At 51.9% G+C, this 22,298-nt stretch overlaps 1 protein-coding gene across 5 annotated transcripts; it reads right to left on the bottom strand.

The window, feature by feature from the left end:
- Nucleotides 1-658: 658 nt before the first annotated feature.
- On the bottom strand, nt 659-20,939 carry MIGA2 (mitoguardin 2). 5 transcript variants are annotated; one of them, XM_080928111.1, is made up of 16 exons: nt 20,886-20,939; nt 17,092-17,327; nt 15,903-16,113; nt 14,633-14,745; nt 13,844-13,961; nt 13,411-13,547; nt 9,682-9,799; nt 8,903-9,003; nt 8,265-8,380; nt 7,841-7,913; nt 7,623-7,709; nt 4,427-4,525; nt 4,086-4,220; nt 3,096-3,149; nt 2,466-2,582; nt 659-2,262 (listed from the first exon to the last, which is right to left on the bottom strand). In XM_080928111.1, exons 2-16 carry the CDS (start codon nt 17,185-17,187, stop codon nt 2,056-2,058), a joined length of 1,782 nt encoding a protein of 593 aa, XP_080784237.1. In that variant the 5' UTR covers nt 17,188-17,327; nt 20,886-20,939; the 3' UTR covers nt 659-2,055. The 5 variants fall into 5 exon arrangements, with proteins under 5 accessions (XP_080784237.1, XP_080784234.1, XP_080784235.1 ...); XM_080928108.1 differs by lacking the exon at nt 20,886-20,939 and adding an exon at nt 20,767-20,879; XM_080928109.1 differs by lacking the exon at nt 20,886-20,939 and having other exon boundaries at nt 15,903-16,055; nt 17,092-17,218.
- Between the last annotated feature and the right edge of the window lie 1,359 nt (nt 20,940-22,298).

Genomic DNA, 22,298 nt, shown 5'->3' with positions numbered 1-22,298 from the left:
GAACTTGAACATCCAGGGCTACATTGAAAGAAAGAAAAATCGTGGGCCTACATATTTGTATGTTCTACAAAGGCCAATACATAATGTCTTCCTTATTTGCTCTAAATTTGTATTTTGAGGCAGGATCTCTCACTGTGCTCAGATTATAATTCATATAAACTGCCTGGCCTTCATGGCCACAGGGAGCAATATACAGCCTCTGCCCATGACTTCTTTATCAGCTCCTGCTTCCACACTCCTGCCTCTGCCCATGATTTCTTTATCAGCTCCTGATTCCACACTCCTGCCCTTGCTTGTTTTGATTATGAGCGGTGATGTGGAACTGTGAGTGAAACAAACCCTTTCCTGCCCACGCTGCCGTTGGTCACAGTGTTTCATCACAGCAGCAGTAACCCTGAGCCAGATGCCCGTGAAGACACATCAAGACCTGATAGGCCATGACCATCTGGCTGGGTACAATGCCCATGACTTACAGATGTGGGAACTGAGGACGAGACGTGTAGGCTGCCCACTACACATCTGCACCTTGTCATTCCAGGGATATAGATGCTGTCAGGCTTTCACAAGGCTGCTCCTGACCCGTTCCTCCTGCCACCTCTACCCAGTGCCTTTGGCTCGGCACTGCCCCCACCTCTACCCCAGCAAGACACAGAGAAGAGTCACTTCGATCCTTTATCTGACTCACAGGCTTGCACTCACGCTCCACCATTGCTGGCTGAGTGTAGAGGGCAGGGTGTAGACACACAAACAGGACAAAATGAAAATGCCACAGCTGTATGGCTCAGGGGCAAATCAGAGTGGACCTTGGCCCAGGGTTACATTCACAGCTCAGGGTAAGTGCAAATGAATGGAATGTCAAGACAGTGCGTGAGGGCTGTCCCTTCTGAGCACAGGCCTCAGAGAGGACCCAGAGCCATGGCTACCCTCTCTTCACTGCATCCTGCTGACCCTGGGGAACCCTTTTCCCTTCCAGGAAGAAGAACTTGGTTCCAGGAGCCAGTGCTCAACTCCAGACCAGGAGTCTTTTTCTCCTGCATGTCTCACAACCTGGAAGGGACGGAACAGCCAAATAAAGTATTAAGGCAATAAATAAAAATTTCCCAGCTCAGGTACAGGGAAGGCCACCAGGACCCCTGCAGCTGCCATGACAAATGCCAACAGAAGTCTCTGCAGGACTCTGGGTGGCTGCAGCCCCAAAGCACATGTCCATGGAGTTGAAGGCAAAGTGCTGAGTCCAGCCTGTCAGAGGAACTGCCTTGGTGCAGCCTCTGCCCACCCTGCTGTGGTTCCTAGGCCCTCACTTTGGAGCAGCAGATAGCAACACAGGAGATGGGCCTTTGTGAGCTCTGGCTGGAGTCCTCGACTGGAGTCTAGCACTGCCCAGGAGCTCCGGGCTCACCAGGAAACGGGAAAAGGCCAGTCCTGCCTCCTCCATCTTTGGTGGTGGCAGAAGTGGGATAAGGACTGAGTCTTTGGCAGGGTGTGGGAATATGAGAGGACACTGTCCTGGGTGTGTGAGGGGCTGTCCCTGCTCAGATGTGAGCACATGTGGGGCAACCTCTGACTGGCCCAGATGGCTTTCCATACCTGCCAGAAGCCAAGGTGCTGGAAACTAGGTAGCTATAGGTGACTCCTACTGCAGGACTCTGTGACTGTCACCACATAGCTCGGCATGTTCTATCCCTCACCTATCACCTCCTTGCCCTCTGCCAGCAGCAGAGGCGATTAGAGTTCTGTGGTCCATACAGAGCCATTCTCTACGACCCCTTTCTCTCTTGCTGCCTGCCCTTGGTCAGACCCTGCTGACTCTGGCCTGCCTCTGCTGCTCAGGGAACCAAGGGCAGCGCTATCCAGTGCTCTTAGTGATTCCTCTTCATGGAAATCTGTCCTCTAGGTTTTGGGACTCCCAGATAAGCAAGTGGAGTAAGCTCAGGGGCAAAGGCCCTTGGCCACCCCAGCCCATGGATGCCAATCTAAAGGGAGGGGCAGCTTTCTCTCTCCCATCACCCTTGTGACTGAGGCCCAGTCACCTCCCTCCTCCAGCCCGCCCCCTTATTACTGCAGCTCTTCCAGGGGCCCATTCTCTCGAGGCAGTGGCCCATTCATCCCGGTGCTATTAGCCACTGGCGCCCCCAGGTAGCCCAAAAGAATCTCGCTGCGGCGCCGGGACAACTGTAGGATGTCTTCTGCTAGGGCTGGCACAGTTGTGTAGCGCACGTTGTCCAGGTCAAACATGTCCCTCAGGTACTGCACAATCTGGTGCTGGGGGTAGGACACTGGTGTTGGATCTGGGTCTTGGGACATTTTCTACATTCTAAAAGTCCCTTTCTCAGTCACTCAGCCCCAGTCCATTCTCCCAGCCTGAGGCAGCTGCCTTCCTGGGGCTCACCCTATTGCATTCACCTAGAGTAGCCCAGGCCCCCACCCTCTGTGGTAGCAGGAAAGCAGGAACGGTTGTCATGTACCTTGAAGAAAGCACAGACTTCTGAGAGCTGGGGCTTGGGTCCGAGGAAGCCAAAGGCCAGCACAGGGCTAACGTGCTCCGATACGGAGTAGAAATGGGAGATGAAGCCATCAGGCACCTGTGGTGAGTGGCAGGGCCAAGAAGCAGGCTGGGGTTGGGGATCAGGGCTACCTAGTTAGGGCAAATGGTGAGCTTGTGCAGCCCTGATTTTTCACTTGTACAGAAAGGGCTAAGAGACTGCTCTGCTCTGAGAGCTGCCCCTTGCAGGCCTTAGTGGGCAGAGCCTGGCAGCCATGGGGAGTAATGGATCTCTGCTACTCCATCCATAGTGCAGGTGCCAGCAGCCTACTGGGAAAGAAAAAAAGCTCCGCCTGCTGACCACTGGCCAGTCAGGTGACTAGCCCTCTTCCCCCTCCCAGGGTGTGTACCCTCTGCTGAGTCCTGGGGCATAATGGTTACTCCTCCTGGAGAATCTCTGGGGCACCTGGCCAAGTGGAGTACAGCGGCAAGATGGGTGGTCAGTATGAGGGATGAGGCCTTGATATTTTGCCGCACCCTTCCCCCCTACTCAGTCCAACCAGTTAGGGACATTCTGGCGACTTAGGCCCAAGAAGCTGCACCAATCACTCACCATCAGAAGCCTCCTCTTGGCTTTCAGGACAGACCAGCACGCGGTGGCTAGGGCCTAAAACACAGGTAAGACCTCATCTTGAGTTAGTCTAACCCAGAGCTCCTGCCCTGGCCCATGAGGACCTCTGCCCACAGCTTACCCACAACTAACTGTGCATGAGCCTTGATTTCCTTTTCCCTAAATTATGCAAATTTGGTGCCTAATTTTTTTTGTTTTGTTTTGTTTTTCAAGACAGAGTTTTTCTGTGTAGCTGTGGCTGTTCTGGAACTTACTTTACAGACCAGGCTGGCCTTGAACTCACAGAGCTCTGCCTGCCTCTGAGTACTGAGACTAAGAGTGTAACCAGCACCTAACCAATCCCTTGGACCTGGACTCACAGGTGTTTGTGCGCTATGTAAGCAGTAGGAGCCAACCCGGGGCCTTTCCAGGAGCAATGAGCACTGTTCCCTGTCAAGCTGCCCTAACCCTATACACACCCATTCTTGAACCTAGGCTTTAACTCTTACTGCTTCAGAACTTCATTTAGATGTGGAGGCTTTCCAAGTCTCAGTTTCCCCCTCTGGAAAATGGTCATGACACAGCACCCCACCCCCTCACCTGGTGGTTGTGGAAGGCACCATGAGCATCTATAAATGGCCTAGCTGGAGAAGAGTCACGGGCAGCAGCATAACCACAGTACTGGTGGCTTTGGGTTTTGCTGTCATTTTGTTGGGGGTGAGTGGATGGAAGTTTTCCTCTATTTTAACTTAATGGGATGCATTAAAATGAATGTACTTAGTGCCCGCCCAGAGTGGGGGCTTTGCCTCATGTGAGGACAACACAGAAGAACATTTGCACACTGCTGGAGCCAGGGCGGCAGGGAGCGCCTGAGCACCTGGACCTGACTTCCCGCATCTTAGTGGGCGGGGAATGACAAGTGAACTCTGGGCATAAGAGGATGAGTGCCCGAGGTCACAGGACATGTACATATGGAAAGGCATGGGCACCCACTGTTTCCTTGAAGCTGTCAGACAGCCAGCGGTTCCGCAGGACAGCAAGCACCGAAGACGGAGGGTTCTCCAGGTCCTCGAAGGCATCCATGAGGATGAAGTCTAGCACGATATCGAAGAAGCTCATGCACGCCACCTTTGGAGAAAAGGAGACATCTAGAGCTACCGTGCTAAGGCCAAAAGGGGCCTGTGCATGACACATAGAGAAATGGCTGGCACCCAGCCTCAGGGCAGAGATGAGACATCTCAGCTGCTTAGCACTGAAGCAGAGCTGGACACAAGCTCCCAACAAAATGATCTCAGTTGTCAAGAACCCCAGGAGCTCAGCGTGAGCAGACTCACCCCTCTGCCCTCCAGCTCCATCCGGGTGGTAGCCCAGGTCTCAGGCCGCAGGGCGTAGCTCAACATCTCCTCATAGCTCTCCAGGAAGCCTTTGGGACTCTGTGAAAAGTACAGCCAGTTCTGGTTGTGGGAGAGGCCCTGTGACCCAGCTGGATAAGAGTCACAGGCAGGCTGGGCTGTGGATAGGAATGTGCCAAGCAGGGCTGGGGCCTTACCCCAAAGAGGTGGCAAGGAGGTGTCTTTTGCCTGAATCTTCTAGAGAACCAGGGTGTGTGTGGGGCAAATTGTGCACCAAGGACCCAGCTATGTCTCAGTTTGGCTCATTAGTACACACATGTAGCCTTGTGGGAGCCAGGCACCACCCTGGTACATGATCTCTCCTTGGCGATGCCCAGGAAAAGGTGTAGTTTCAAGGGGTGAACTGGGAGGAGCTGCACGCACACCTGTTTACATTGGCCCCTGGCACAGAAAGCACTCCATAAGCAGGGAAGGAAACTCTTGCAGGAGCAGGGGCAGGGACTGTGGCTCAGTAGTAGAAGCTTCCTGAACATGGAGTGTGACTGACACAGGACATGTCCACTTATACATGGAAACAGTCCACTTAGAGAGACACAAGGCTTGGCTGAAGGCTGCATGGTTACAAAATGGTCCTGATGCTACCTCCAACTGCAGAGACTGCACATTTGCCACCTGGCCAATGTCTTTAGAGATGTGCCCAGAGAATCCAGATATGGCTACATCAGTGCTCCTGCCATGGGGCTCAGCAGCTGCCCATGGGACTTTTGCTAAGGGCATAGGCTGGACATGGCTAACTCGACCGTAAAGCCTGGCTTTATATTCACTTGCTCGATGGCCTGGGAACGCTCCTTGCTCTCTCCAGGCTGTTTCCTTATCTGCTAAACACAGAATGCAGCAGAGCTGACAGTGGCTGAAGGTGCTCTGAAGGAGCAGCCTGGAGCTCACTTTGGGGCAGAGGGCAGGCACTGGGACAATCACCTGGCAAAGGTGAATGAAGCACTTGTCAGGGGTGACAACCCTGGCATCGTGGGCATCACTGCTGGGTGAGGAGACAAGGGGCACCATATGCAGGAGACAGGGTGTTAAGGCCAGAGATGGGAATCCTTGGGGCTCATTTTCTTCACTATTAGACATTTCCCACACCTTTCCATACTCTCTTCTATGTGAATTATCTAAATCAATAAGAATTGGGGAACAGTGCACTAGGCACAGAGGGGCAGCGCAGGCACAGGCGGAGAGCATGGTTCATATCCACAGCTGCAAGCTGCCCCAAGATGCACAGGGCAGAGTATGTCCAGCACAGCCACAGACCAAGCCTGACCGAAGGCTAGGGGGTCTCAAGCCACGGAAGACAAGGGTTTACACGGGGCTTTTAGATCATTCCTCCAGCAGCTTCTCAGGAAGCTGAGGCAGGACCAATGAAATGCTGCAGTGGTTAAGGCCCCTTAGTTCAGTACCTGAACCCTGATAGCAGGTGAGAACCAATTCCCACCAACTTTCACATGTGCACAGTGGCATGTGCACACTCTCACCTACACCCCTTACTCATGCACACCACATAAAAAATAATGCAATTAACAACTAAAGAAACTGGTCATGGCTGTTCAGGAGGCAGATTCAGGAGGACTGGATGTCGAGGTTATCTCAGCCACACAGCCGTGTTACCGAAGACCCTCTCAAGAGACTTGTCTAATGCATTAACAAAAGCACAAGTGGGTGATAATTATGAAAACTTATGCAGGGGCTGGAGAGATGGCTCAGTGGTTAAGAGCACTGACTGCTCTTCCTGAGGTCCTGAGTTCAATTCCCAGCCACAACATGGTGACTCACAACCATCTGTAATGGGATCCGATGCCCTCTTCTGGTGTGTCTGAAGACATTGACATGTACTCATGTATATAAAATAAATAAATAAATCTTAAAAAAAAAAAAAAAAAAAAACAAGTATACAACCTCTCCCACAAGCAAAGAGCCAGAGAGCAGTGAAGAGAGACAAAGGTCAGGATTACAAAAACCCAGTATGAGCCAGATATGAGGACAAACTCATGCCAACAAGGACCTAGGGTGAAGGTCTCTCAAAACATCCTCCTGCCAGGACCTGAGACAGAGCCTCACAGGTCCCAGACCCCACCGGGAGACAGGACACACCAGAGCTTGCCCACAAGATGGAGTGCTCTGCCTTTACTACCAGGGCAGAGCTGGCTAGGGAAGGTGGATGAGCTAGCCTGTGCTACTACTGAGCAGAACTGCACACTGCCTGCACAGGATGAGCTAGCCTGTGCTACTACTGAGCAGAACTGCACACTGCCTGCACAGGCTGGGAGATGGACAACATGCCTGTGGTCAGAGTGTCCGTGGATGCAGGGGACCCTTCTGCAGCCTGCATTTATTTGTTTTGTTTTTCAAGACATAGTTTCCTGGAACTCAGTCTGTATATCAGGCTGGCCCTGAACTCACAGATCTGCCTGCCTTTCCCTGCCTGCTGGGATTAAGGGATAACCCACTAGCGCTCGGCATATGGTTTGTGTTTCATTACTGGCCAGTTTTACAAAGCTGTACTTTTGGGATCACCGAGTAAGAGAGTTCACATCTCTAGTTTTCCAAGATGGAACACGAGTCGGGGGACCCACAACCCCTTCCCAGCAACCCCACGGCTACTGGAAGATGGCAGGACTCCAGCAACTTGATTCTGAAGTGTTTGTACACATGTGCAGGCCAGAGAGAGAATCAAGATGTTCCTCATACAGGGTCTCTCATGGGCTGGGGGCTCACCGATTAGACTGACTGGCAGGAACCCATGGGTCTGGCCATTCCACCTCCACAGCACTAAGAGTACCACATGCTCTACCACACACAGCTTTTTCATAGATAAGCTCTAAATTCGGGTCCTCACGCTTACACAGACAGCACTTGACCAAGCGTTGTCTGCACTGTCACTGTGTTGGTATGCACAAAGGACTGTGGACACATCTCTACCACAGCCACAGTGGAGGAGCTCCGGGGGCTTGGGGATCTTATTCAGGTCACCTGTCCTGCAGAGCGAGTGGTTTTACCCACTGAGCCACTTCACAGGCCCAAGAGTTTTGTGTTAAAGATCTAGTCAACAAAATGAAGCAAAAACCCAGCCTGAAATAAGTTTCTGGAGGGAAATCTGAAACAATAGTCCCACCACAGCTACCTTTTCAGCCTTGGTCATTAGGCCTGTCACCATCTGCCGGCCCACTTCCCCGAAGAAGATCTGGTTGTTCCTTTCTTCCAGAAGCCCCTGAAGAAAGAAGAAGGTGAGTGGCAGACTCCCAGAGCCAGTGGAGAGGACAGAGTCATGGCTGGGCACAGGGTGCCCTTGTGTGGGGCAGGCCCAGCACCCTCCCCCAGTGGCTCCTGCACCACACCCACCTCAAAGGCCTGCCGGACACAATGCAACTTGGCCAGGAAGTCTTGGTCACTGTAGCAGCCCAGCAGCTCTGTCCTGAGGAAAGGGACAGATAGTGTCACACACCTGGCAAAGACCCAGTACCTTGGATGAAGAGGAAGGGACAAGGGTCCAACCTGGCCTTGCCTCAACCTAGCAGTGTGACCTCAGGCTGGTGCCAGCCACCCTCTGTTCTTCAATCTCCCCCCCACCCCCAGCCAAAGGCAGAAGTTGGCTGGCTAGTCTCTGGGGCCACATTGCTCCCTCTGGACCTGGGCACAGGTGGCAGTCATAGCTATGGTACCCGGGCTGACCTCAGCCTCCTTTGGTCACATCCACCATCACTGTGCACCTCGGCCCTCCTCCCTGGGGCTGGAGCCCACCCACCCCCCCCCCCCACATTCTTACCTGAGTGTTCGGCAAGGTACCTTCCCTTCCTTCACCAGCTGCAGAGCTTCCTCGTAGGCAGCAGCCGGCCTGGAGAGAGGAAGCGGGTACTCTCCGACCTGCAGGGACTCAAAAAGCTGGCAAAGGGCCAGGAGGCTGTGAGCAACACCCTACCAGGGGCAGAACTCTGGGCCCAGCAACAGGGACCACCCTAGGAGCCTGCTTTTAGCCCATCACAAAGACAGCATGAGTACACAGGCCCCAGGAGACGGGAGGCCTAGGTTCATTTCCAGCCCTAGACCTCAGCACTTGTACCTCTAGGGTCTCTTCCCAAAGGGCATATCTGCTGGACACAACGTCCCCTCTTCCTGTCCCAAGCACAGACACCATGCCCCCTGCCCCAGCCTGGTGGCAGACTAATGCTAACCAAAGGACTAAATGGAGTAGAGAAGCCAGAGGTGGGTGTAGTTTATAGTCCTAGAGATGTGGGGGGAATTGCTCTGCTTGACCATGTAGATTTATAACCCTGGCTTCTCATGCCTCCCTGACCTGGGAACTTCTGAGTATCTGGGAAGCAGATTTATTCCTACCCAAGAAAATAACCTAGTCTTGGCCCACAGGGCCTGGTCTAATCCAACTTGGTCCCCCAACCGACTTACCTCAGTGGCTGAGAAAAAGGAGTCTTCTGAGGTCAGGCTGTCCTCGTCATCAGCTCGAAGACGCAATGAGCCCTCAGTCAGGGGCAGCATTAGGGTCCTCTCTGGAAGGGAGTAAGACTGGCCTGAGACCTGCCCTCACATCTGCAGGCTCTAGAGCTGAGGGGTCTGAACCTTCCAGGACACCTCAGAAAGGTGTGTCAAATAAATAAATAAATGCCACAGACTTGATGGTGGCCACCTTGAAGGCCCTAGCAATGTCTGTCGTAGAGGAAGATCCGAGGGAACAGGATTCTTCCTGTAGGCAAAGTCACACTGAGGCCAATGCCAAGAAGCCAGGGAGGATGTAGCCTGCAGCACTAGCCAGCCCTCTTTGGACCCAAGTTGTTCCCACAGTGCACCCTAGGAAAGGCATGATGGGCATGAGGAGGACACTGGACAATGGGCTGAGCAAGCTAGTTCCCCCTCTGTGGTGGCAAGAGAACTGTTTGGTCCACTTGCCCTGCCTTTGGTAACTGCCATGCTAACCCAAAGGCCTGCAGACCTGTCCAGGAGATGTAGGTACTTAACCCAAAGGTGTTCCCACGAGGCCAGGGCAAGGCACACTAACCATGGGCTCCAAGCCTCATCTTCCTTCAGTGTCTGGCTGCCATTTTTAGGGGAGTGCCTCGGTTTCCCTATTTATTCAAACTTCAATTTGTTTGCAGCACTGGGGAACCACACCCTGGTTCTTTGGATTCCTGGCACTTCAGACCTGCAGCAGCCTGTGTGGTCCTGCTCACCAAGGTCCAGTAGCATGCTGTCAGAGGGGAAGGTGGAGCCAAACTCTTCCTGCAGGTGGTAGGCCCGGTGCAACAGGGACTCCAGCTTCTCAGCAAACTCCCTCCGCTGTGACTCTGGCTATGACAAAAGCAATGGCCTTCAACCTAGAGCTGTCAAGCTCCCCATTTAGGTGGGGCCCCAAGGAAATGGAGTCGGCTCTGGGTCCAAAAGAAGAACTGTAGACCTGTGCTGCCCACTGCAGAAGGCACATGGCAGAAACACAGCAGGAAGGGCATCATGGCACACACCTGCAATCTGGGAGCCCTAGGGGGAAATCTCAAGTTTGAGACTGCATGTGGGACATGCAGTGAGTATTGAATTCCAGGCAGCCAGGACTCCAGAAGACCCTGCCTCAAAAAGAGAAAGAGGCTGGGTGGAAGTAGTGCACACCTTTAGTCCCAGCACTCAGGAGGCAGAGGCAGGAGGATCTCTGAGTTTGAGGCCAGCCTGGTCACAGAGAAACTGCACTGAAAAAACAAAGACATGATGATGATGATGAAACAAGTTGATCTCATCTATTTTTTTCTATGTGGTGAACTCCTGATCCATCCTGCCTCACACCCGCTTATGGTGCTGAAGACGGAGCTCAGCGCTTCCTGCGCTAGGTAAGCGCATTCCCGCATTCTCTTGCTTTGTTGGTAGACTGGCTGAACATATTTCCTAGAAAACACTGTGTCTCTAAGTGGCTCAAGACTTTCCCTGAAGACCCCCCCCCCCCCCAGTGCAGACCCTGTGTACCTGGGCAAGCCCTTAACAGTGGCCTCCTACAAGGCCTTTTGTATAGAAGGGACTGAAAAGCTTCACCTTAACAAGAGGGTTTCTGGGACTCAGGTGCAAATGGTAGTAGCCGTTATCAAATAAGGGTAATTCTACCTCCTGACTCCCAAGTGTCAAGGCTGCAGGTGACAAGCTGTTCTGGGAAGGTCTGGGTGGCGGGAGAGTATGTGCACAGGTAGGCCTCAGCTAGCCGGTGTGGGGCACAGCCCCCTGTGACCTCCAGCCCCAGCACAGGGTGTTAGGTGCTGCTCTCTCTGCCCTGGGGCTCTTGGGTTTGGGTCCCAGGGTGAGGCAAGAGTTAGCCTGACTACTCTCTCCATGGAGGTGGAGGTAACCAGAGTAGAGCCTGTTGCTAAAGTAACCAGAGCCCAGGGAGGAATCAGATGAGGGCCAATTAAGCCTGAGAAAGGGCCAGAAGAGGTGAGAGGTACCCATCATTGAGGCCCTACCCAGGACCTTGCTGTTCAGTCTCAAAGATTCTCTCTGGGACAGTGACATTCCACAGAGAAAATTCATGGTAGTGAAGTGTCCCAGGGTATATAGCTAAAGTATGGCAGGACAGAGACCTGAACCAGACCACGGGACTCTGGGCCACGGCCACTCTGTTAAGACTCTGCTGGACTCGGCCTGACTGGCAGCTCCTGATTATGTCTGTCAGCACTCCGTGTAGCCCTGGCTGTCCTGGAACTCACTCTGCACACCAAGCTGCCTCCAACTCAGGGATCCATCTCCCTCTGCCACCCAAGTGCTGGGATTGAAGGGGTACGCCACCACCACCTGGCTGTACCCCTAAACTGACCCTCTGGCCTGTGCCTTCCACATGCTGCACTGCTGGCAAACTCCTGCTTCTGTGGTGCTGGGGATGGAACCCAGGGCCTGGTGCCTGGGAAGCAAGCTACAGATAAGCTTTGCCTCCAACCAGAACTTAAAATTGTCCTCTGTGTGTTTCAATGGATGCCATGAAGAATGGGAAAGAAAACTCCACGCCTTTAGGGAGGCAGAGGCAGGAGAATCTGTGAGTTCAAGGCCAGCCTGGTCTACATAGTGAGTTCTATCTAGGACGGCAGTAAGGACTACATAGAGACCCTGTCTCAAAACAAAACAAAACCACTCAACATAAGCACCCTAAGACTAAGAAAAACAACCAAAATATTTACAACTCCACATTCGGGGGGCAAAGGCAGGAGGATCAGAGCAGACATTTCTCTAAAGGAAATACACAGATGAGGCCAGCAACATAGCTCAGCAGATAAAGGTCTTTGCCAATAAGCCTGAGTTCAAGTCCCAGGGCCCACACGACAGAGGGTCAACTCCTGCAAGTTGTCTGCTCACCACCTCCACATGTGCCTCTCCACAAATCAACAACACACACACAGATGGGCGGCAGCAGATGACAAGCCAGGCAAGATCACCAGAATGCAAACCAAAGCCGAGGGGAGGGCGGGGGAGGAGATAAGGAAGCATGAGGTCAGGGAGACTGCTCACCAAGCTGTGACCTGTCTCAGTAGATCTGACCCCACCACGCACACGTGGTGCACCTGCATGCACACAGGCAAAATACAACCACACCATGGCTAACTGGATGCTGCCATGCTCTTGCCTTGAGAAATATCTCAGCAGGTAAAAGCACCAAGGCTGACCCCCAGGAAAAATAGAACTGATTCCTGTAGGTTGCCGTCTGACCTCCACAAGCCCACTGTGGCGCCATATACACATACAGGCACACACACACACAAGCATAACTTTAAAAAGTATAAACGCCTGACAAACCAGATACAGTGGTACATGCCCTTAATCCCAGCCTAGGAGGCAGAAGTGGGTCTCTGTGACTTTGAGACTAGTCTGTGCAACCAGTAGTTCTAGGCCAACCAGGGCTACACAGTCAGACCTAGAGTGAAAATAGAGTCATATAGCAGGGTACGGTAGTACACAGCTTGGGAGGCAGAGGTGGACACACCCCTCTGTGAGTCTGATGGCAGCCTGGTCTACACTGAGAGTTCCAGCTGCAACTCCCAGTGATACCCTGTCTGAGGCACATGGCTTATGTGCTTGGCCCGTGCAAGGTTCTTAGTTTCATTCTTAATGTTTTGATTTATGTCTTCTTATATTAAACAAATAGAAGAGAAAGGAACCAATGAAAGCTTCTCTACCTTTCTCTCCAGAGCTCTCCACAGTTAACTGCAGACTACACATGCTAAAAATGGACCCCACACGGACATGACAATACACGCCTTTAATCCCAGCGCTTGGGAGGCAGAGGCAATTGATCTCTGTGAGTTTGAGGCCAGCAGGGTCTACAGAGCAAGTTCCAGGACAGCCAGAGCAGCACATGTTTCAAAAATCACAGAGGAAGAGGGGACAGCTGGAGAGATGGTGCAGCCGTTGAGAGCACTTGCTGCTCTTCCAGAGGACCCAGGTTTGGTTCCCAGCACCCATTTGGTCGCTCACACCTGTCACTTCAGTTCTAGGGGATCCAGCACCCTCTTGTGGACTCTGTGGGCACCAACATGGTGTACAGACATACATGCAAGGAAGCACATAAAAAATAAAAATCTTACAAATAAGATTATGAAATGATAATAAAAATCTTGCGTGTTCTCCTCCCCCCAAATAGAAACAAAACCCAAAGGCCCCAGAATCCAGTCTACTAGGAACAGAGGTCATCTCCTATAGTCCTGCATCAACACCGCCACTATCACCCCACCCCCACCCCTGACCAGAGCTGAGAGAAGGGTCTGTTATGAAAGTGGGACTTGCTCACCAAGCTGTCTCCAATGTGACAGCACCAAACACAGTACTTGAGCTATTACATCCATTCTAGGTGGGACCTAGTGAGTGGCCGTGTGGAGAGAGCACACTCGAGTCAGCCATTCACCTGGCCAACCGTGCAGTGACTGGAGACCACCACCTACCTCTGACAGTGCTTCTGATGAGGTGTCTGGGTTCTGGAGGCTGTCCCCCGGTGTGGGGGTGCTGCCTCCATCCCCCCTCTGACCCACACTCAGTGCCTGCTCCCATTTCTGCAGGGCTTCCTCAAACAGCTCCATGCCTGAAAACACAGGAGAGGAGAAAGGCTCAGGTACCACAGGGGTATGAACCCAGGGGGTTGGCAGAGGATCACGGGAGGGTCAGACCCAGGCAGGACTTTACAGCTGGGTCTTGCCTTCTTTCAGGTTGGCCAGTGTGCACGCTTTTATCTAAACAAGATGTGTCTTCTAAGTTGACAGGGATCTGGGGTGGGGTAGTACCTCAAGAAGTGACCTGCCTTGCCCAGACTCCTAGAAGGCCATTGCTCCCTGCTGCAGTTACCCTACCCCAAGGCCCTGGGCTAGCCTCCCAGCCAACCTTGCACATAGAGGCTCTCGGCACTACCATCCGCGGTGGGTACAGATTCCTCCATCCCTCTGGTTTCCCATGAACCTGAGCACGCAGCTGTAGGGCTGGATGAATTGACCATCACCATCTAGAGACCAAGATAAGAGAGAGTGAGGCCCTTTGTGGGTCCCCTCTGAGCCCACCCCAACTGCCTGACCCTCCTAGACACCTCCCAAGGAAGCTAGGTGAGCACCCACATTCTCAGAGCAGCTCGAGGATGCTGCAGAGACTGCCACAGTATGAAGAAACACCCAAGACCATGAGTGAAATGTCCCTGGGCCCAGTTCCTGCCCAGACAGCTGCCACCTTGTTTTGGGACCTCTCAATCACAAGATAGGCTCCACCTTTCCAGAGACTCAAGAGCAAAGGCGTCACCACACAGAGCTGGAGCGGAGTAATAGACTCACTATGAATCAGTGAGCCCAAGGCTGGGCTCCATGGAGACAGACCTCACCTCTGTCTCCTTTATCTCTAGACCCTCAGCCCAGCCCCATCCTAGACACCTCCCAGGCACTTGCTCGACATGTGATGCCCAAACCTGCTGATAAACTCCCTCTCTTTGGCACCTACACACCCGTCTCCAACTGGTGCCTCCAACTATCATCACAGGATCCGAAGCCAGAATTCATGAGTAAGGGTGTGAAGGAGTGAAGGGGGTTATCTTCCATCTCCCTGACAGCCCAGAAGTTTCCTTAGGGCAGAGTCTAAGATCGTGCTGGTGGCACCTGCCTCCACACACATCCTTCCCTGGCTCCTTACCGAGGCCAGGCTGTGGGAGGACCCTGAAAGCTTGCTGGGCTCGATGGAGGAGATGCCACTCAGAGTGTCGTTGCTCTTGCTGCTGGGGCTCTGAACCCTCCGGCTGGAGCAGCCTGTGGGGAGAAGGGCGGGTCACGTGCATCCTCCCACTGAGCTTCCCTCCCCATCCTTATCTTTCTGGAAGTGTGTTCAGACCTAAGCCAGGACATCAGTAGATTCCTCTGAGTGTGTACACTTAGCAGAGGACTACGGCTCTTCCTTGGCCTGCTGACTTAACACAGGAGGGCCCCAAGTGCCGAGACAAGCTGAGAGCAAGTTGAGTCACCTCCCTAGCTCTTACTCAGTTTGCCTGTGTGCTTAAGTGACTACAGAACTCTTTTCCAGAAGCCTCAGCAGATAAGGGAACTTGCTACCAGGCAGAAGGACCTGAGTTCAATCCTTGATAAAAGGAGAGACCCAAGTCCAAGTGAATCAGAGCGGTCCTCTGATCACCTCATGTACACCGTGGGAGAACACACAATCAACAAATCAATAAAACAACCCTCATTCTCCTTAGTATTTCTGCTTTATGAGACAAAGTGTCAGTGTGTAGCCCATGGTGGCCTTAAGTTCTACGCCTGCCTCATCTTCCCAAGTGCTAGGATGACATATAAGTCCAAAGAAACTTGTTTTTCCCAAGTTGTGAACCTATGAGAACGCTTTGCCTTGAAGGACAGCAACGTGACACTGACCACAGCAAGCGACTGTGTCTCACGGTTGCCAGGGAAGGATGGGCCTGTGCCTCAGTTTGACCCCAGAAACCACATGTGGAAAGAGAGAACTTACGTATGCAAGTTGTCCTCTGACCTCCAAAAATACACTATGACACACCTACACACCTTTGCTCACACACAAGCTCCGAGATAAAAGTTTTCCCACAGTGGCTTGGTTCTATAATGGCACTGTGTCAAAGTTCACGACACACTAAAAAGGCAAACCTTACCACATGCAAATCCCTTTTCTCCCCTCCAAAGAAGAGAATGGAGAAACACCACTGGGTTCATGAACTCCACGTCTTTATTCCTGAGATGGGAATTCTCTACAGTGATATGGACGCCCAGGGACCAATACCACCCACCATGCCTGAGCCCAGTGTCTCAAGGAATGGTTGGTTCTGCTGTCAACCCTACTGAGGTAACTTGGCTGTGAGGCAAGAAGGCACAAGCCTGAGACCCACAGTGAACAGTGCTGAAATGTGACAATGTCAGAGGCTCCCCATCCACATACCTACCTTTCTTCACCGAAGGGACCTTGCGGGCCATGAGGATGGGCATGGGCACCGTGCCCAGATGCTCACCTCCCATCTCAGGGCCCACCTGCTTCTTCTTCCGCCGGCGCCTTTTCAGCTGGTGGGCAGCCAGGGCCAAGGCCACAGTCCCAAGGGCTGTGGCAAAAAGAACCTTCCTCAGGCCTGGTGTCAGCCGCAGTTGGGAGAACGCGGACTGGAGGAAAGAGACAAGTGGTCTGGTAACGTGTCCCAAAGGGAAGACCTGGGAGTGGCCACAGTACTTCTCTGCTGACCAAGGGGTGGCAAGGGGCACCAAAAAGTAAATCAAGTCAGCTTCTCTGAAATGTGAATCAGAAATATACAGAGAGCATAATACATTACAAAGATGAACCCTGGGTTCCAGTGTGTCCCCACACTGCTGGCCTGTACACTGCACCAGGGCTTGACCTATGTCACCTGTCAGGATCCCTGCCCAAAAGGAACGTGAGGTTCACATCAGTGAAGATGTGTGCAGGCACTGACCAATATACAGCTCAAGCCCTAATGATCCATTTCCCAATGACATTCAGTACCCAAGACCATCCATCCAAACAGGCTCATCCTGGCCACCTCTGCTGGCCCAAGTGGAACTCTGTCCCACAAGAGAGCTTTAGGGGTTGTCAGGGGACTTAGAGATAACTAAAGTCAAGAGGTCACCTAGCCTTTGGGTAAATACTGAGTTTAGGGCCCCAATTTTCAATGTAATTCTGATTTACTCAGAGAAGAGATCCCAGATGTACATACAGATAGTTGGTGTTGACTGTGAACCTGACAGAACGACAGTCTCCTAAGAGGCCTCTAATTCTGTCTGTGAGGGGCCTCTCACGTCATTTGGTGGGAAGACCATCTTACTTGTGGAGGCGACCACTGCTGGGCAGGGCACAGTGCCCCATATAAAATGGAGAAAGCGAGCTAAGCACTGGCATCTGTCTGTCTGTCATCTTCTTTCCTCAGTACAGATGCTGTGTGACCAGCCAGCTTCCTGCTGCTGCCACCAAGCCTTCGACACAATGGATTGTAAAGCACTCAAACCACGTTCCCCTTAAGTTGCTTTGGCCTTTCAACACAGCCATGAGAGGTTAACTAAGACTCATGGAATTATAAGCCACACAACCTTAGCAAGGGCCCCTGGAGAGGACCACACCCATCTTACCTGACCAAAAGTCGTGTACAGGAACACTGGTATCTCAGCCACGGTCATGGCCAGAGCCTGGATCATGGACATACCCTCAGTCCTACGGAATGCCATGGTAGGCCCAGCATCCAAGACGGGACCTATTGGGGTGAGAGCTTCCAAGGAGAACGTCCTCAGCTGGTCTCTGGCTGGGTCCTGGGTACCATCCACTCCCCCGCAGGATAGGGGCACACATAACAGGTCCTTCCACAAAGCTGACAGACAGATGACCAAGTGAGACACAGGAAGGTTCAGACAGGGTATGAGTGCTAGAGCGCTCTCCTCCCTACGTCCAATACCCAGTCCTGCCAACAGGCTGTGGGGCAGTGAGATAGCTACGCAAATAAAAGAACCTACTGAGGGAGCCTGACAACTGAGTTCCCGGGATCCAAGGTCCAATGTGATGGGTCTCTGAGCATGTCCATGAGGAATGAACTATGTTAATAAAGGTGAGAAGATCCATCCACAGTGGGCGGCACCATTCCCTAGGCCACATCCATGTACTGTGTAAAAGCAAACATGCTTTCTTTGCTCTCTGCCTCTTGACTGAGTGTAACATGAACAGCTGTCATGACTTTCCCACAACAATGGACTATCACTTGGGACCATGAGGCAAAACAAAACCTTCCTCCCCTAAGTTGCCTTTACTGAGGTGTTTTATCACAGCAACAGAAATGAAAATAGGTATAGAAGGAGAGAATTGACTCCCAAAAGCTATTCTCAGGCTTCTGTGCTCCCGCACTCATATACACAAAAATGTACTATATTTATGTATGTGTATATGCCATATTTTCAGATGGTCAGAAGGAGGCATGTGATACCCTGGACCTAGAATTATAGGAAGTTAGGAACTACTTGATGTAGGTATTGAGAACTGAATTCAGGTCCTTTAGAATAGAAGCAACCATGCCTAAATGCTGAGCCATCTTTCCAATAAAAAATGTTTTAAAAGAAGGTCAGGACTGCAGAGATTGCTCAGTGGTTAAGAGGAACAGACGCTCTCCCAGAAGACCCACGTTCGATTCCTACCATCATATGGTGGCTCATAACCATTGGTGATTCTGGTTCTAGGGGATCCTTTCCCTCTTCTGGTCTAGCCTCCATGGGCACCAGACATGGATATAGTACACAGACAAACATGAAGAAAAATATCCATACACATAAAATACTTTGGGGCTTAAAGAGTTGGCTCAGCAGTTAAAAGCATTGACCATTCTTCCAGAAGGCCCAGACTCGATTCCCGCAACCAAATGCTGGCTCACAACAGTCTGTAATTCCAGCTGACAGGGACCAGATGCTCTCTTTTGACCTGTGAAGGCACCAGGCACACACGGTACACAGACATATACATACATGCAAAACGCTCATCTGAGAGACTTTTTTTTAAAGGTGCACCTGTCAGCACACCTCAGAGCACTTCAGGCTTGTGATCCCAGCTGCTCAGGATACTAAGGCAGGAGGACCAAAAGCTCAAAGAACGACTGGGCAAGTTAGGCAGACCCTGTCTCAAGTGTTTTTCAAGCACTTGTCTAGCATGTAACAGTGGGGGAAAACAGTGCCTTCAGTGGCGGAATGAACAGCAAGCGTGTATGAGGAATACCAGGCCCCAGCCCTATGCCCCCATGGGCAGGCAAGCAGCCAGATACCCCACAGGCACCTCTATAAGCCAGGGAGCAGAGGAAGGCATGCATGGCACGCTAGCTGCAGAAAGAACCCAGAGACTGGGAGAGAAATAGGTCACCCTCTAACTCAGAGCCTTCTGCACTTTCTCGGTCTTTTTAAAAACACTGGCCATTTTCTAAATAAAGATCCCAGGCTCCAGACTGAGAACCATTACATCCGTTCCAGAGCCAGGAATGCTTCACTTCCTGTGGCCTAATGTTTGTGCTAATCTTGTTGTGGTGGTGGGTTTTGTTGTTGTTGTTTGTTTTGTTTTGACTTATATTTAAGACAGGGTCATATACTGTAGCACATTCTGGCCTTGAATTCTATACACGTCTCTTGCTTTTTGTCTCCCAAATGTTGAGCTTACTGCTATGAACCAACTGAATCAGGACAGCTAGAAGGGCAGATGTTTCTCCCTGCCTTTTTCCACCTTCTCAGGAAGAAAATTGAGTTTTGTCCAGCCTAAGCCAGGAGTCCAAAATAATTCAGTTGCTAAGAGGTACTTCAAGGTTTACTGGACTCTGGATTCTACTTAACACAGAAGGAGCGGGCAGTGAACCCCAGCAGAGGCACAGAGGGGGAAAAGATATCCCAAGACCCACAAAGAGCTAAGGCCAGATCAGAGGTCTGACCGCATAGAAATGAGACCCCCAAGACACTGCAGGGGGCATGTTCAAGTTCAAGTTTGCTTTCTGGGATCTTCAGAGAAGGAACACACAGGCCAGGACATCCCTGTCTCTCTGGGACGGTGGCCAAAGGTCACTAGGCCAGCACAAGAGATGAACAAGGAACAGATTATCCTTGGTGAGTGGAGAAAGGCACACAACCCTATCAGGTTGGCCCTAAGGCTGTGGAGGGGAGGGGAAAGGTCAAGAGGCTGGCAAGCAGAGTGAGGTTCAAGGGCTAAAGAAATTGCCACACTGTCAAGGGCAGGAGACAATTTTGCCTAGAGGCTGTGAAGTGGACTGTGATGTGCATAGTCCTCTGGCCTGGCAGGGCCTTGAGTGAGAGGCAAGGACATCAGATAGCAGGGACCATACTTTCTGTGTGTTTCAACGGGCCAGTGCGCTAGCTCTCTGTGAGGACTCTGAGTGGAGTCCTTCTCAGAACCCTCAAGGTAAACATAATTTACCACAAGGATATGAATACTCAGGCTTTGAGAGATGAGGCACCGAGGCTGTGCTGGAGCACCCTAGCCTGCTGCTTGCTTGTATCAAACCTGGGGGCCTTTAAGGTCTGCGAAAGCCACATGGTATTAGAGGAGAATCTATCTATTCTAGAACCCAGGCAGGAGGAGGTGGGGGTGGAGGCCTGTCTTCTGTTTGCAGGTGAGTCCAGTTAGTCTTGCCTGTGCCCAAGAGAAAGGTCACTTCACAGAAAGGAAGGGTCCAAGCTCCATGTCACATCCTGTCTCTCGATTCTAATGCTGGCCACTAATCCTACTCCACATTCTTGAGCAGGGAGGTTGTCTGCTCCTCCACCCTGGCACCCTGATATCCGGGCTTCCCAATCCAGGCCCTCCTCTCTTGTGCAAGACAACCCTATCTGGCCTGAGCAGTCTCTCGTCCCACTTTGACCTAGCTGTGTTCTCAGAACAAGACAGCCCTACTACACCACCCTCTGCCTCATGTCCTGTTTTTCCCATTCCATAACATCTCTGTGGGAACCCACGCAGCCTGGCATTGGGCAGCCCTACAGAGAACGTCAGCAATATTCCGAGCTTCAGAACCTTCTCCTTGCGGAGTCTGGGCAGGGACGTTCCTCGCTGGCCCCGACATCCCTAGGACATCCTTGATGGCCGTCCACATACAGTGCTGTTCACAGCCGGCACACCTGCTCCTTCCAGGCTTGGGAGTACCCGCGACCCTGCTTAGATGCCCGCAGCGTTCCAGGCCGGGGACTCTTCTCTGACCCAACTCCCTTCTCGTTCCACCCCCAGAGCCATGCATCCTCTCGCGCCGCCTGGTCCAGGGAATCCACTCATCCCACCTTGGACACCTTCGCGGACTAGCTAGGTCACGGACCCCTAAGTGGGCTGGGCTCCATGCTCCGCAAGCCTTCCTCCTAGCCCTGCTGCGCTGCTCGCCCGCGCAGCGGCCGTCACTCACCCGGGATCCCATCGCTGGGGAAGGGCAGCGTCTCCTTTCCAGGCGGCAACACAACCAAACCAAGCCGCTGGGAGCTTGGGGGAGGCGTGGTCTCGGTCCAGTCGACACAGTTCTGACCAATGAGCGTCTCGAGATCTCTCCGCGCCGCCGTGACCCTTGGCCAATGGGATGAGCTACGTGACCACGTCGCCCCTCCCGCCTCTCCCACTTTACACCCCGCCCTCTAAGTGTGGTTGCAGTGTGGAAGTGCCCTCTTCTCTCCTCCGATTGGTCACTAGGATTAGATGGACACATGGACACTCAAAATACGGTGATAGAGCTAGAAAGCCTGGGGCTTTCTGGGAAGCAGCGACATAGGAAGCCTCTTCTGCACACTGGTCCTTAGCGTTGTTCTCACTGGGTTGTCACATCTGATTACCAAATTGTCCTGCACTACACACATACTCACACCAACAGGCACACATGCATCCACACGCATATCTACAACCCTTATTTATGCTATGGTTTGGTTTAATTTCTTGGTTTTGGTTTTTTTCCAAGACAGGGTTCCTAAAGGATCCATGCTTTGGAGACTGACAGGGTTTGTTTGTTTGTGTGTTTGTTTGGTTTGGTTTTGGTTTTTGATTGGTTGGGTTGAGTTGTTTGTTTGTTTGTTTTTGTTTTATTTTGTTTTACTTTCGAGATGGTTTTTCTATGTAGCCCAGGGTGTCCTGGAACTCTTGCCTCTGTTGCCTCTGCAAGGTGTATCACCACTGTGCCTTGATCCCCGTCTCCAATCTCCCAACATGCTGGAATTTCAAACATGTATGTGAAACTGCCCAGCTACATCCAAATTCCCTGTATTAAATAACGATGGTGAAGCTGTGCAGCACCGAGAACAGATGCTTTGGGCTTGTGAATTACCGGTGTGCAGTGAGAGTCTGAAAGAGGCACCTCACGCCGAGGAAACCACTGTTAATGTGTTAGGTCAACAGATGCCTGAACAAGCACCCAGGTGACTCAGGGTCACCCCTGCACAGACATAAACAAAGCAAAGGGTACCAGCTGAAGATGATACAGTTCAGGGTAAAAAGATGAGGCTTTGACAGACTTGGTGATGTGCAACTTTAATCCCAGTACTGGGAGTTCTAGGCCAGCCTGGTCTACACAGCAGGTTTCAGGGCAGCCAAGGCTACATGGTGAGACCCTGTGTGAAGGAGGAAGAAAAGGAGGAGGAGGTGGAAGAGGAGGAAGGGGAGGAGGAGAAACAAACTTTGAAAGGTTGGAGAGATGGCTTAGTAGTTAAAAAGCAAAGAACATAGGTTTGGTTCTGAAAGGAAATTAAATTCAAGGTCTGATAATCCTGTTGCTGGTTTTTGGTATTTTCTTCATAGTATATTTTAGTCTTTAATAATTAAGACCTTTCACAATCTG

This window comes from Micromys minutus (assembly GCF_963924665.1).
Source record: "Micromys minutus genome assembly, chromosome: 13".
In the NCBI taxonomy this organism is placed as follows: domain Eukaryota; kingdom Metazoa; phylum Chordata; class Mammalia; order Rodentia; family Muridae; genus Micromys; species Micromys minutus.
Note: the sequence above shows the minus strand (reverse complement) of the source record. Positions and strands in the feature narration are given on the sequence as shown.